General features: G+C 32.5%; 1 protein-coding gene and 1 non-coding gene across 2 annotated transcripts in view; both read right to left on the reverse strand.

Moving 5' to 3' along the window:
- Window positions 1-16,575, reverse strand: part of Itfg1 (integrin alpha FG-GAP repeat containing 1) — a 270,277-nt gene that overhangs the window by 68,516 nt on the left and 185,186 nt on the right. Inside the window, exon 13 of the mRNA XM_026406884.2 lies at window positions 1,165-1,208. Within this exon, the coding sequence (XP_026262669.2) occupies window positions 1,165-1,208 (44 nt within the window). The remainder of the gene's footprint in view (window positions 1-1,164; window positions 1,209-16,575) is intronic.
- Trnat-ugu (transfer RNA threonine (anticodon UGU)) lies at window positions 15,200-15,272 on the reverse strand. The gene has a single exon. It is a non-coding gene; the product is annotated as a tRNA-Thr (tRNA).

The raw sequence follows: 16,575 nt of genomic DNA on the forward strand, positions 1-16,575 counted from the left end.
CTGCTATTTTCTCACAGCTGGGTCCTACCTGGAACTTGTTCTCAGCAAAAGAGGAGTGATGTCATAGATATTATAATCTACTCCTGGTATTGTCTGAGTGCAATGAAGGAGTACAAAGGTCAGACCCCTTTGCCCCAACTAGAGCCATCATCGTAGCTTCAGAGATCCCAAAGCATTTTAGACGAACCTTTCTGCCCCTGCCAATCCTTACTACTTCAGAGGTATTGCTCCCAAGTCCAGTTCAGATTAAATCTCTGGGTCAGGATCTGTTTCCACATGTTTTAAATATAGAAGTTTCACAATTATATATATAATATTGGGAATATAGTGCTTTAATGGGATAGAAAGAATATGAAACTATAATCACAACATCTAATTTTATGTTGCAGTTCTACTATTAAACAACTTTATGACTAGGCCTGTTTTCTTGTGTTTAAATGGGGGACAATTTTTTTTTTTTTTTATGAAATAAGGGCGACTGAGAGACCCAAGCAGGCCCATGAATAAACACACATATATGTATGAACATGCCTTCTCTCTCTGTCTGTGCTGCTGGGGATTGAACCCAGGGCCTTGTGCATTCGAGGCAAGCACTCAACTAACTGAGATATATCCATAGCCCTGCACATGCCTTCTCATATAATGTAATATCCTCATTACATTTTACATGAAAAAGCTACTTAGAAGAGTAAACTTGATTACTTTCTTTCTTTCCTTTTTTTTAAAAAATTATTTTACTGAACTGTTCCATTAGACAGAAGGCCAATATTAAGGCCATGAAGAAAAAATCATCTATTGCCTAGTATGTATTTGACCCTTGCTCTATTTTAGGTATGCAAGGATCAATGGCAAGGTTCTTGACCTTAAGAGCTTACAGTCTAGTATAGAGAGGCATCTAATCTAAAAAATGTTATGAGTGATCAAATATTATAAATGCCAAAATGTCCAGAAATGATGGTAGGATACCAGAAAATGCTTCATAAACGAGGTGATCCTTACTCTGAAAAATACCTTTAGGAAAGATAATAAATTCCAGAAAAGTTTTTTGAGTAACTAGTAATGACAATTTTAATTATAACATGTAACCACTATTTTGTGTATATCTATTTACAAGGCAGAGACTTTTCATAGAAATATTTATGAACAAGAATTAAGTTTACTTACTGTTATCTTACGAGGACAGTCATTAGAACACAGACCACTAAGAACTGTGGAAAAATAAAGAACAGGCTATTATTCCTGTTATAATGTAAGCTTATATTGAAAATGAGTTTTAATTTCCTCCCATAACCCATTAATACACCAATTGATTGATGACCACAAGCAGAAACCCTTTTAATTTCTTTGGATCTGAACCAATTAAATTTCTGCTATTTACTTTATAATATTTCAAAAACCTTTACTATGCTGTCAAAATGGTGCTGTTTTGTATACTATATAGGTGAGATAATTAATTATGGCTATATTATACTGTACCTACTGTCATTTCTATTTTCCACTTGGTTAGTTAAATTCCAAGGATGACTTAGAATCTGTCAGACAGAGAGGTGCTAAATGCAAACCAATTAAAATGTATACTGAAAAAACAAATAGAGCACTTAACACTTTATATCTCAAACAAAACTTTTTTTTCATTTACCTTGTCAAAAATTTTGGATACAAATATACAGAAATAATTTAGTGATAAATTTATTCTATGATCACCAAAAAAAGAAAAAAGATTACAATATCTGTACAACGTTTATATAAGTAACGTGAGTTTTGAAATAGAACTACAGTTTGATCACTTTTGGTGAAGTGGTACCTTTTTAAGAAAGCAGGTATTGTGTGCTATTAAACACTTTATGTGTTATAAATAAAAGAATAATTGACAGTTCTGCTCAGTAAGCATAAATTATTTTAATTAAATTATGAATATCTGTGGATTAAAAATATTTGTAAGACTATGGCTTCTTATGTTTATTCATATTACATAAATGTAAAATAATAATCACTATATTAGAAATGTTGGTGTCTCTTTAAAATTCATATGTTAGAACCTAACAATCAATGACAAGATTAAGAGATGAGGGCTTGTGGAAAGAAATTAAATCATGAAGGCTCCACTTTCATGAATGGGATTAGTACCCTGATAAAAGAAAGTTGAGACAACTCCCTTGCTCCCTTCTATCATGTGAGGACACAACAAGGCACCATCTGAAGAAGAGTGATCCTTACCTTGATTTTGGACTTCCCAGCATTAAGAATTATAAGCAACAAATTGCTATTGTGTATAAATTACCTTATCTAAGGTATTTTGTTATAGCAGCCCAAACAAACCAGAACATAGAATAGGTAAAGTACACAGGCACCAAGAAATGAGCATCACAAAAGATATCTGAAGTATATTTACATTAACTTCAACTTGAGGAAAGAGTGAAAAAATATTTTACACTTGCAAAATGGATTTTTAATATTAGATTTTCTACTTCGGCACAGTGCATGGTTCTTGCTATTTTACTCTGAAAGTTTCCTTGTCATAACTTCTCTTCTTAGTTTGTTTTTCTCCTCTCTAAGTAGATAATGATACTTTTCTAATGGCCCCCAGATATTTTTCACAAACCTTTATTTAAACCATTATCTTGCTCAATAGTAATCCTTTACTCATACATCTGTCTTTGTACTTGGATGTTAGCTCTGCATCATATTATGCTTATTTTCCCCAGTATCTAATACCATATATTTCTTCAATAAATATTTTTTAGAGGATGAGAAAAGATGGATTATTTATTAAATGAACTGGATAATTGCTAGTTGAAGAAAAATAAAGCTTAGGTTTTAACTCACAACAAAATTATAATCTGGCAGATACCTAATAATAAAAGAATTCTTATACCTTATTAATAAAAAGACAACTGATCTGATAGGCAAAGAATCTGAATAGACACTTTTCCAGAGATGACATAATCAATAAGCTCAGGAAAAAATGCTCACTAGGGAACAGTATATGAACACTGCTATGTTTATAGTAGAATTATAACAACCAAGAGGTAAAAGCAACCCAAATATCCATGGATGAATGAATAAGATGTGCTAAATACATATTAATCAGTCTTAAAAATGAAGGAAATAGAATCATGTGTTACAACATTGATGGTCCTTGAAGACAGTAAGTGAACAAAGTCATAAAGACAAAGACAGCTGGCCCTTTGTATCTGCAGGTTCAATACCTGAGGATTCAAGCAACTGAGGACTGCAAATGTTAAAAAAAAAGTCCATCTATACTGAACATGCAGATACTTTACCTGTGATTATTACCTAATCAATAATAATAACTATTTACATAGTACTTAAGTTGTATTAGATATTATGAATAATCTAGAGATCATTAAAAGTATAGGGGAGGATATGCATAGTTTATATGCAAATACTATGCTATTTTAATAAGGACTTGAGCCCTTGCATTTTGTTATCTGCAGAGGAAGTTGGTATTCCTGGAACCAAATACCTGCAGATACCAAAGGATGATTGTACTGTATGATTTCACTTAATGAAATATCTGAAGAGTCAGGTTCACAGAGACAGACACTATTCTACATAGTGGTTTCCAGGGGCTTGGGTTAAGTTAAAAAGGGGAGTTATTTTTCAATGGGTTCAGTTTTACAAGATGAAAAATTTCTGGAGATGTGTTTTACAACAATGTGAATATACCTACACTATGAACTATACCTTAAAAAGTGTTTAAGATGACACATTTTATGTAATATTTTTTTTAGCCACAATTAAAATTTTGAGAGAGTTAAAAAGAACCCACCCTAACACAGACATACACACATACACACACACACACACACACACACAAACCCAAACCAAAAACAAACAAAAAACCCCAACCCACAATGATTTAACATTTCATAGTCAAGTACATGTATAATTAAGTCAGATGAAAATAAATGTTATTGAAGATGTGAATATATTGGAACCCCTCATACATTGATGTTGGGGGGATGTGGAATGGTGTGTGCTTTGGAAAAAAGTTTAGCCAGTCCTTAAAAGGTTAATTAAGAGCTCTTATTTGACCAAGTGATTAACTGCAGCTATATCCCAAGAGGAAAGAAATATTCATACAATGACTTGTACACAAATATTCACAACTGCATTATTCATTTTGGCAAAAAGGTGAAAACAATATACATATCCATCAACTGATGAATGGATAACAATAATGTGGTATACACATGTAATGGGATATAATTTAGCAATTGAAAGGAATAAAGTACAATACATATATTACAATATGAATGAGCCTTGGAGACATTATGCTAAGTGAAAGAAGCCAGTAACACAAGACTACATATTATATGGTTGTCTAATTATATAAAATGTCCAGAATAGTCAGAGGAGAGGTTACCTAAGGGTTGTGGGGCTGGGGATTTCTTTTGAAGTAATGAAAACATTTAAAAATGATTGCAGTGAGGGATGCACAACTCTGAATATGGTATAGCCACTGAATTGTATACTTCAGATGGTTAATGGTATGATATGTGAATTAGATCTTATTAAAACTGTTACAAAATAAAAACGATGCCATAAAAATTTAAAAGACTAGTGACAAGGGGGATGAACATTTTTGTAATATATATTAAAAAGATTTATAGATATTAGTTATAAAATAACCTAAGAGAAAATAAAGAATTTCAGAAGTAATATCCAGAACAGAAAATGAAAATAATAAAAAAAAATCGAGACACTCTACCCTACTCGTTAGTGGTCAATGAGGTCAGAACAATATAATAAGATATATAAAGAAATACAGAGCAGGGGAAGGAGAGAAAGAGACCCAACTCACACAACTTATTACAGTATATTGTTATACCTATTCAATTATTATTACTAATCTCTTAGGCTTAACTTATAAATTAAACTTTATCATACGTATGTATAAGAAAAAACAGTATACATAGAGCTCAGTAGTATTTGAGGTTATCTGGGGGTCATGAAATATATTCTCTCCAGATAAGAAGATTCTACTGCATATGAAAAGATTCTGGCCTTCACTCATTATAAGAGGCAAATAAAAATTATATAATATTTAATTCACTTATTAAACTTTTGAAATTGTCATTTATAAAGTCCCTGGACAGGTAAAGGTGCTAGATATACGTATTTTCCTACATAAGTTTGATAAAATTTATGCAAAAGGATAGCTATTAAAATAAAAGACTACAATATAAACTTTCAAATCTGGCAAAAGTAATCTATTGTGTTAGAAATCAAAGTAGTGGTTCTCCTTATGTGAACTGGGCGGATAAAGAGAGTTAGGAATGTTGGTAATATCTGTTTCTTCATCTGGGAATAATCACATCAGTGCTTTTACTCTGGAAAATTTATAGAACTGAATATTTATGTATGCTTTTCTGTAAATTTCAATAAAGTTTATTTTAAAAATGTGTGTGTATACATATATAAGCACATATACATATATATATTCTTTTAACAATTCTAGTTTTGGGGGATTTATCCACAGGATATTTATTGCAGCATTATTTATAATTATATAAATATAATTGTATCTGTTAGTAAGGAACTCATTAAATTATGGTGTACTCTTACTATGTGATACTATTCAGCAGCTAAAATAATGAGGCAGCTCTAGATTATACTGCTGTTATATACTTTGATATACTGTTAAGCATAGAAAGTAAAGTCTGGAGCTATTATTTATGTAATACAAAAGTATGATGTGTGTGTGTGTCTGTGTATTATATATATTTGTATATGCATAAAATATACTGGGCAGACACAAATAGGGTTTTTTCTGGGAAGAGACAGAGTTTCACTCTGGAACACTAACTTTTCACCACATAGTATTAGTATTTTCTTCTTTCTCCTCTTTTTTTTTTTTTTTAAACCATTTGGATGTATTACTTATTTCTTATAAAATAAATAATTTATTTTAGAACTCTCAGAGGAGTATGTGGTAAACTGGACAATATCATATGCTGGTGGTAATAAATACAAATGCATTTTTGGTATTTTGGTAATTATTAATATTAAAATTGCAGTCCCTCCTACTCTATTTCATGTCTATGAGATATTGAAAACCACCTAAATATCCTCTGAGAAAAGCTAAATAAAGTAATAAATATCCATAATATGAAATGATATGGAGCTATTTGGATGAGGGAGGCTAAGTTCTGACCTTAAGGTAATAAACAAAGACGCAGGCAAATGTTTAGTAAGATTATGTTTAAACACGTGTTAGATGAATCTCACAGGCACAGTGCTGACTGAAAGAAGCCAAACAAATATGTACATACTGTATGATTTCATTTATATTCTGTTCAGAAACAGGGAAAGCTAATTGATGGTGACAGTTCAGTGGCTACATAAGTAATAGTGGCTACATCTATGGAGGGGTTACTGACTGAGTTGGGGGAATTCTGAGATAAATGTATATATTTTATTTTAGAATAGGTATGGCTATAATTTATATAATTTTTAACTATGTAAAGATTCATCAAAATATATTCATCATTATTACCTTATTTCCTCTGTCAATACCTATCGCTACAATCTTCTTTATATTATAGTCTTTCCTCACATCTAGACGACTATTCCAAGCTGGTCCTCATGGTTCTGTCCTCTTGATTCCATCTATTTTAAACTTCTGAACATGGTTGAAATATTCATCTTCTTAGTCCACACATTTTATCATAGCCTCTCTTTGACGAAGAATTTAAATACTAAGTATGATAGTTTATTTTCTTTGTCAATTTGACTGGGTCAAAAGGCTCTCAGATGGGATGTAAGTTTGAGGCCAGCTTCTGTAACTTAGTGAACTCCTTGGCAACTCAGTGAGCCCCAGTCTTAATCTGGGGATTAAGCTCAGTGGTAGAGTAGCCCTGGTTTCTATCCCCAATATCAAAAATATTAATACTAGTGGATGAGATAAATATTTAAATTGATAAACTAAGGAAAACAGATTGCTTTACACAATGTGAATGAGCATCATCCAATTAGTTGAAGGTCTGATTAGAATCAAAGAATGAGCCTCCCTCTAGGAAGAGAATTCTCCTGTTTAATGGGATATTCACTCTGCAGGTTTTAGACTTGCCAGCTCCATAAACCGAACAAGCCAATTCCTTACAATAATTTTTTTCACACGCGCACACGCACACAAAAATTGGCTGTGTTTGAAGAACCCTATTAAGTATCTAATTATTGGGTCACTAACAAAAATATTATCTTTGTCATAGATGTCTACTCATCAGTTCATGTCAGTAGGCTCTCTTACAAACCTTCAACAGCATGCAAGAAGGACAGCTAGTCTTTCTCCCTGTTCATTCTCTTACAGTGATTATGGCTTCCTATTTTGGTTATCCAAATTTTAACCATCCTATGGATCAAAGTTCTTATCTGTTATCTTCACGGAGCATTCTTTGACCTTAATAATTTTATAGCATGTATAATTCCACTCAATAGAAAGTACTTTCCACTCTTCTGTAGTTATTTTGTATATATGTACATTCCTGTTGATAGTAAAAAAAAATGCGTGCCATGTAAATGGAGAAATCCTCACTGAAAAAACTGAGTAACAGTCAAAATATAAGACAGAAATGTGCAGTGTGGGAGAACACATTCCATCTTTGCCAGTGTTATTTCCAAAACCTCAGATACACACATACATTTTTAATAATGATGAGATACAATTCATCTATCATATAATTTATTTGTTTAAAATGTATTATTCACTTTTCTTTTACTATAGTCCCAGAATTATGCAACCATTACTGCAATTTTAGAACATACTTCATCTTCTCAGGAAGAAACCTTGTGCCCTTTAGCTATCATGTTTTAATCCTCTCATTCCCCCCAGCTCTAAGTATCTACTAATTTACTGTTTCTATGCTCATTTATTATAGAAAGAATTTTTAAACAGAAGTACAAAAAAACCCACATACATTCCAATCATCCAAAAGTCACTCAGAAGTACACGTTACAACCTGAGACTTGCAACTGACATCTGAAGTGGGGGCAGCAGTGTGGGGGTAAAACATCAATCTGTGGTATCTGACACCATTTCCAGGCATCAGAATGTTTGATAAAAGAAAGTTTGATTTTTCCCTGTCTCTATAGTATCACATTATCCCCTCAAATTCATATGTTGAAGTCCTAACCTGATGTGCGGCAGTATTTGGAGACAGGCTTTGGGTTAAATGAGTTCATGATGTCTGATAGGATTAGTGTCTTATAAGAAAAGGAAGAACTTGTTATTTCTATGTGCATGTGTGTGGGCCTCCCTGACACCTCCCCACCCATATACACAGAGGTCATGTTTAGACCCAAGAGGCCTCAGAATAAAATCTAACTTGCCAGAACACTGATTTTAGATTTTTAGGCTTCAAAACTGAGAGAAAGAAATTACTGTTGTTTAAGTTACACAGCTTGTGGTATTGTTATAGAAGCCCAAGAAGACTGATACCACATATAGTTTTATTAAAAAAGGCACATAAACAAAATCATAGTATGCGCTACTTTGTAATTTGCTTTGTTGGGGGGTAGTTAATTAAACCTAAACTTTCTCCACATAATTGCATGGTATTCCATTATGCATGTGTTTATGATTTACCCTTTCTTCTTACTAGAACTTTTAGGTCTTCCCTACCTCAGAAGCCAACTTTTTCTCTTAAAACACTATTGGGGCTGGGTGCGGTGGCAACTGCCTATGATCCAGTGGCTTGTGAGGCTGAGGCAGGAGGATCACGAGTTCAAAGCCAGCTTCAGTTATTTAGCGAGGCCCTGCGCAACTTAGTGAGACTCTGACTCAAAATATAAAAAGAGCTAGTGCCTCTGGGTTCAATCCCTAGTACCAAAACCAAAACCAAAAAACAACCAAAACACTATTGGGAAGATAATTGTTGCTGTTATAGTTCATTCTTGCAAAGATCTTTGACATATCTCAGACCTTTACCTTGGGGATAAATTCATAGAAATAGAATTTCTGGGTGCAATCTTGAACACTTTAACATATAGATGAAATTATCATCCTCCAAAAGGGTTATCAAACACCTTTTTGGCAAACATTCATTGATCTTCCAAGAAGTATCAAGCTCAGAACATGAATTTACTTTTAGAAATGCTTTTACTTCAATCCTCATATGAAAACATGAAATTAGTTTAGTTTTTCCCCATCTCTTCCTTTGTTTCTCAGAAGAGGAAACTTAAAAATTCCACATAAATATCTCAAGGTCATAAAGTGAATACATCTCTTTTGTAAGATCATATGGACACAGCCTTCAACAAGACACTAAGTCCTTTAAAGAACATATATTCCTATTTCTATGACAACCCTGAATGCGTCCAATTTTGTTAGACCTTGGAAGTTAAGCAGGGATGGGACTGGTTAGTACTTGAATGGGATATGGCAATCGGTGAATGATTTTATTTTCTGTATAACGTAAAATGTGTCTTGTTTAGCATAGTCAAAAGTATTTACTCAAAATTACATATTAGTCTCTTCCATTTTGTACATAATAAACTAAAAATGTAGTTCTTGCATCTAGTTTTTTTTAAAACAAGATTTGCTTTCAAGTTTGATGTTCACCTTGTTAGAATCAAAACGTTAGTTGATATAATCTTAACTCTTTCACATCTTAGAGATTTTTCTCTACTAAAAATTGTATATGATAAAAGTGAAAGTAGATGTTATTAAACATTAATATATACCTAGATGTACTACATGTACATCACATACATGTTACAAAAAGATGCCTACATACTACAAATGAGATATGCATTTACTTAGTTTTTACAACCACAGATTCAAGAAGGAACAATACTAATCCTTGAGCTTAATTATAATAATTATTATAGCTTCATAATACACAGCTTATTTAATACTATTGAATTAGGGACTCAAAACTCCCATCATTACCAATACAAAGGTCAACCTGATCTAAATCTGAAACTATTTCACCTATAGTATGTCTTTATCCTTTTCTAGGGACATGTGGCATGCCGTCCCAGCAGATAAGGTAGACTTACACTATATAGCTTCTGGGTTTTTCTAGCTTTGTATATCCGACATAGGTAGAAAAAAATTATGTTTTAGCCACTGTCAGTAATTACACTGCTAATGAAATTTTACTTTAAACTTTGGCCCTTATCACTAACACCCTCTGGTGAGCCTTCATCTTAGGAAAAAAAGGGACACACTTTCACATCCATTGTGTTATTTTCTTCTTCCCCTCTTGAGTTAATGAAATAAATACTTTCTGAAAAGTATTAGGTTTCTTGAAATTTATGAGCATATAAAGAACATTTGAATTCTTCTTGCCTTTTATTTTTCAGTATATTAATCTGACAGACTTATCAGGAATATGATTTAAATAGTAGTTTATTAAAATTGGACATAAGTTCTTCAAAAAAGAAAAGAACTGAATTAAATCCTGCTGGGAAATAAAATACAGTATAAGTTCTATATATGTTAGTAGTTTATCTTATGAATAGTTAGGTCCCCACCCCTTAGTTTCTATTCATGCCAGATTAATTATAGTATCTGTAGGTTGTGAGTGCTGATAAGAGCACATTTTGAAGTGAATATCTGATATCAACACTGGCTAAATACTATAAGCTCTGGTCCCTTCAGGCATCCTACTCATGCTGTACATGAAATTTCATCAAGTGAGGATTTCTTGCTGTGTTAGCTAATGGGATGTGTAGTCATTAGCCAATCACTTCACTGTATTCTCCTTATGGTTTTAGAAAAATCTTCAAAGTAATATAGCTGGATAAAATAATTTATAAAGTTTATAAAAACTCCTAAATTCTATGAATCCTAAATGCAGTCTACATTGATATTAGTTAGTTTCAGGTGTTTAATACTGTGCCCTAGTATACAGCAGGAAGTAGTCTGGGTTTAAAGGGCCTTTTGTGTAAGGTTGCTCACATATAACAAAATTATCTATAAGAGGGAGAGCCTTGAAAAGCTGGGGTCTGAATGAATCATGGATGATACATCCTCTCTAAAGTAAGAAATGCAAAGAAAAATGAGGGCTACAATATGGTACTTGGTAAGCGAATTTCTGTTTTCTTTCTTTACATAATATATAGCATTATACTATTTTATAAAGGTATATATTATGTATTTTCATTTAAAATTATCATATAGAGGATGCTAACATGGTACAACATTGTAAAACACTTGGCAGAAGTTATGGTGCATAATAAATAATAAATATTTGCTAGTGTTACTTTCTTTTTAAAACAAATTAAAGATTATATAATTCCAGATTTTGAATCAGCTTTCATTGCTACCATTTCTTTTGGTGTGCTTGAAATTTAAGCAACCAACAGAAGGAAACAGAGAAGGTTCCATATTCATGGTAGTCAAATCTATGAAGTGGCAAAGAGTCTAACTTTAAAAAAATGCTTTTCTAGACTTTCTAAATGTTTTAAAACAGGCTGTCTTACTTTTGCAGTCAGAAAATAAAACAAAATAAATACCAACCCAAAACTTTACCAATAAAAATAATGATTCACAGTTGTACTGTATAATTGAAACAGTGAAAGGGTAGATTTTGATGTTGTTTCTACAATGTCCCCCTGAAATTATAATTTTAAGACTTTATGATCAAGTAAAAAGGTACCAGCAGTTTATTAAATGACTTCAAGAATGTAATATCCCCAGTTATATCAGGATAGAAATTTCATCATTTGGTAGGAGAAAAAATTCCAATATAATAAACATCTAAACGCTACAAGAAAAAATTTACTGTGACTACAGAAAAAGCCTACCTTCCAAAATGGGAGTTATGTTTGTTGATATAAAGTATATAGTTATGAGTGAAGTAAAAATTTTCTTAAGCAACTATAATATCCTTGGTATGATAAAATACATAAAGGGCTATGGGAAAGGAAATTTTAATAGGACAGACACCTGTATATAATTCCTGCTCTTTGTGTTGTTTGCTACTGTGAGTTTCTTGAAGGCAAGGACTATTTCCGATGGGTTGGTTTTTAAGTATCACCGTATTGATCAAGTATCAATATTTTCTAACTAGATTGACTATGGCTAAAACATAGTAAGAGGTTCAAAAAATTTTAACTGTTTCATAAACTTTTAAAATTATATATTATTATTTATAATCATATTATAAAATTCCATAGATTTATTATTACATTTTATAATTCCCTTTAAAATAAACATCTCCCAAAGCAATTTTAAAAACTCCTAGACTTTCAAAACCAAATACTTTAAGAAAAGGTTAATAAAATATATATAAAGATAGCCTATTCACAGAATTAAATGAAAAATAGTAATTAAAATACTTAGGTAAGCAAAGTACTAGTTATCAGTAGATTTAATTAGTTTAAAATATGGCTAATGAGATGGGAAATTTATGTTTCCTTTAAAATGACAATGCTTGGGATTTTATTACTTCACTTTAAACCATACAATGTGTAACAAACCCATGTATTCTTGAAGATATTTCAAGTCTAAAAATCTGGCTTCTAACTTTGTAACTGAGTTTAAATTAGGTACTTCACACAAATGCCAAAAACAAACCCAAACACTAAACCATTGTGCAAGCTCAAAGAAGGATGAACTGGATAAAGCTGGAGCTGTAAAGGTCATTGTAAAATATAATGGTTTTTGAAATGCTTAAAATGAAAAATCTATGCATGGATTATGGGTGACTGTTCACATTTGTTCTCTGAAAACATCTGTTTCTTTAAGGCACAAAAATACACAACAAACAATGTATGGCAATTATTCAAGCTTTTGCATATATCTCTGAAATAGCCCACCACCATTCTTGTCATTTAGACAACATTATTTTAGACACTCCAAAGAAGGATTATATGTTATTGATTACCTATATTTTATTCATTATTTTTTAAAGTATATGCTCTTTGTTAAAAACTTCAATACACAGGGCTGGGACTGTGGCTCAGTAGTAGAATGCTTGCCTGGCATGTGTGAGGTGCTGGGCTTGATTCTCAGCACCATATAAAAAATAAATAATAATAAAGAAAGGTACTGTATCCATCTACAACTAAAAACATTGTTTCTAGGTAAGTATATTTGAAAGAATGTCTTGGAAATAATTTCAAATATAAAACATTTTTACCTGCCTTAATGTTACTGTGATGACAGTTATTTTGGGAAACTTCTAAAGGAGATGGTATTGAATAAGAATAAGAAAAGAGTAATTAGTGCTGAACATGACAGAGTCACTAGGTCAAGAGTGGATGGACTCCCAGCAGACCACCAAAATATTTTTCATCTCCAAGTTGTAGCAGCTAAGAACATGCATGGTGGGACTGGGGAAAGAAAGAGGAGCTGAAGCTCTCTGGTAAATTAGGCCAGAGGCTCATAATAGGAATAGCTACATGTGTCACTTAGTGGTTCATGCTAGCTAAGTGAAATGGGGGATTTCACTATACTTCTGTTATAGTGCTCTAAGTAACTTCAAACTATTGCCAAAAACCCCTCCCAAACTTCTGACCTACAGGGTAAAATAACATAAAAGAGCTCAGCAAAATAGTGAGACTGTAATAAGCCCTTCCTGTGACTTGGCTTTTCTCCTTCCTGCTGGGAAACACAACTCTTTGAGATTCAGAAAATCTACTGATCCACCTGGTTGAGGCTCAAAAACAGCATCTACCTTGGGGTGGCTCCCAGCTTAGAGGAGCTTCTACATGGAGAGGGAAGAAAGGAAGGCATGGCTGTCATCTGCTGGGCAGAATTATATAGTGATACAAGTGTTTCTGCTATTCCTGTCAAAACTGATCTATTTTAGGAATATAAGCATAGAAAAATTCTCAGATACATGGAAAAAAAAAACCTTAAAAATGAGGAATCATATAAATATTCCCCACCTAAACACAACTTGCAGGAAAAGAGAATTTCAAAAACTACCATACTCTATTCAAGAAAAACCTGGAATAATGTCTATTAAATTCCATGTTAATATGTAAGGGCAAAAAAATGATACCTTGAAATATTAGGATGTTCTCAGAAACTCTATTAATCTATATACAGTTTTTCTAAAAAATCACTTAAGCCAGTGCTCCACCAAAATAAACTGAAGTTGGATGAAGACATGTGGTGTGTGTGTGTGTGTGTGTGTGTGTGTGTGTATTACACACACACACACACAATGGCAATAAATCTGGTGAAACCTGTTGTTTAAATAATTATTGATAATATAGTTGTAATATGGTTTCATAACAAGAAAGGATTTGCAAAATAGAAAACATAAAAGGTAAAACAAAATTAATCATCCAGAAATAAACTTACATATTTAACAAAATCTGGAAACAGGTGGAATAAAAGCTTTCTAAAGGAAAGGTCTCATGTTGTTTGGTAATTAAAGGTATAGAAACGGTGATGACTTTAAAAGTGCTAGGGAAAAACAGGTTCATGATTGTTAGAAATTTGAGTTAAGTTCTAGCAGAAAAGAATTAGGATTTGGAACTTCCAAATGTAGCTGACAGTAATAAGAAAAAAATATTGGAGCTAGGAATTAGTGTTGATTTAGGAACACTATGGAAACTCACAATTCTGCAGTACACAGAGTCTGTTGTCTTCATATAAATGCTGTGGACTTGTGCTGTTGTATGAACCAGCAGCCAGCAAATGGATAGGCAGGACAGTTTTACCTTTCCGTGGCCACATATAAATTCAAATATATATATTTATTTATTTAAATTTCCTTAATTGGAAAACAATGATATTTAGTACAGGCTGGTCTGAGCATCAGAGTTACAGAATAATTTTAGAGCAAAATCAACTCTGGACATTATACATGGTTTTGAAAGGGTAATTATATACTAATAGTTGGCTGTCTTAAGGCAAACAACTAATAATCAAAGGAAAGAGAGGAAGGGCATATCAAAATGACTAGAAGGTTATGTTTTTTTTCCAAATGATTGCTTTAAATTGGTATCTCATTTCCTGTGACCTTTCTGTAAAGCATGTTATTAATATTTATGTTAATGTCCTTAATGCAAAATTACTCAGCTTTCTAAAACTAAAACCTGCACCAATTGGCTATTTCTGGGCTTTACGTTGGAGATGTGTGGAGAACTCTCTTTTCTCAGGAAAGTTAGATGACAGTAAATGGTACTTATCCTGAGTTAGGGAGGTCACAGGCCATAGACTGTCAAGAATCACTTGAAATTATGTATTATTATTATTTTATTATTTTTTTTGTGGTACTGGGGATCGAACCCAGGGCCTTGTGCATACAAGGCAAACACTCTACCAACTGAGCTATATCCCTAACCTAGTTATGTATTTTTATAAATACTTTTGATCATGGGTTTTCAAACAAAATTTCAAGCATATACAAAATTAAGAAAAAATAATATAATGAACCCTACACAACACATTTCACATGACTTCAAAAATTGTCAACAAGAATTGGCTACATTCCACTTCTTGGATAACTTAAAAAACAAAACATTTATTGTTGTCTGTATTCTTGAGAACTACTATTTTGACTGGCATAAGATGAAATCTTAAGAGTAGCTTTGATTTGCATTTCTCTAATTACTACAGATGTTGAACATTTTTTCATATATTTGGTGATCAAATGTATTATCTTCTTCTGAGAAATGTCTGTTTAGCTCCTGAGTCCATTATTGATTGGGTTAATTTTTTTGGTGTTAAGTTTTTTGAGTTCTTTATATATCCTGGAGATTAATGCTCTATATGACATGTGTGCGGCAAAAATTAAGATTTCATCTCACACCAGTCAGAATGGCAGTTATCAAGAATACAGACAACAATAAATGTTGACAAGGATGTGGGGAAAAAGGCACATTCATACATTGCTGGTGGGACTGTAAACTGGTGCAACCAATATGGAAAGCAGTATGGAGATTCCTTAGAAAACTTGAAATAAAACCACCACTCAGCTAACCCACTCTTTAGTCTATACCCAAAGGACTTAAAAGCAGCATACTATAGTAAAGCAGCTACATCAATGTTTATAACAGCTCAATTCACAATAGATAAACTGTGGAACCAACCTAGATGCTCTTCAATAAACGAATGAAAAAAACCCTGTGGTATATATACATAATATAATATTACTCACCATTAAAAGAGAATAAAATATGGAATCTGCAGGTAAATGGATGGAGTTGGAGAATACCATGCTAATCAAAGTAAGCCAATCTCAAAAAAACCAAAGGCTGAATATTCTAATAAGTGGATGCTGATATAAAATGGGGAGCGGCATGGGAAAAATGGAGGAACTTTGATGAGGCAAAGGGGAGGGAGGGGTGGGAAGAAGGCATGGGGGCAGAAAAGATGGTGGCATGAGATGGGCGTCATTACCCTAGATACATGTATGACTGCACATATGGTATGTCGCTACACCATGTACAACCAGAGAAATGAAAAATTGTGCTGCAATTTTGTACAATGAATCAAAATGTATTCTGCTGTCATATATACCTAACTGAAATAAATAAATTAATAAAAACAAAAGAGATTTCTGATTAAAGGCAAATGGTGAATTTAAAAAACAAAAGAAAACCATGTCAAAACTCAAGAAGTTTGTGGTACTTAATTATTTA

The sequence above is a fragment of the Urocitellus parryii genome, chromosome 15 (assembly GCF_045843805.1).
Source record: "Urocitellus parryii isolate mUroPar1 chromosome 15, mUroPar1.hap1, whole genome shotgun sequence".
Classification (NCBI taxonomy): Eukaryota; Metazoa; Chordata; class Mammalia; order Rodentia; family Sciuridae; genus Urocitellus; species Urocitellus parryii.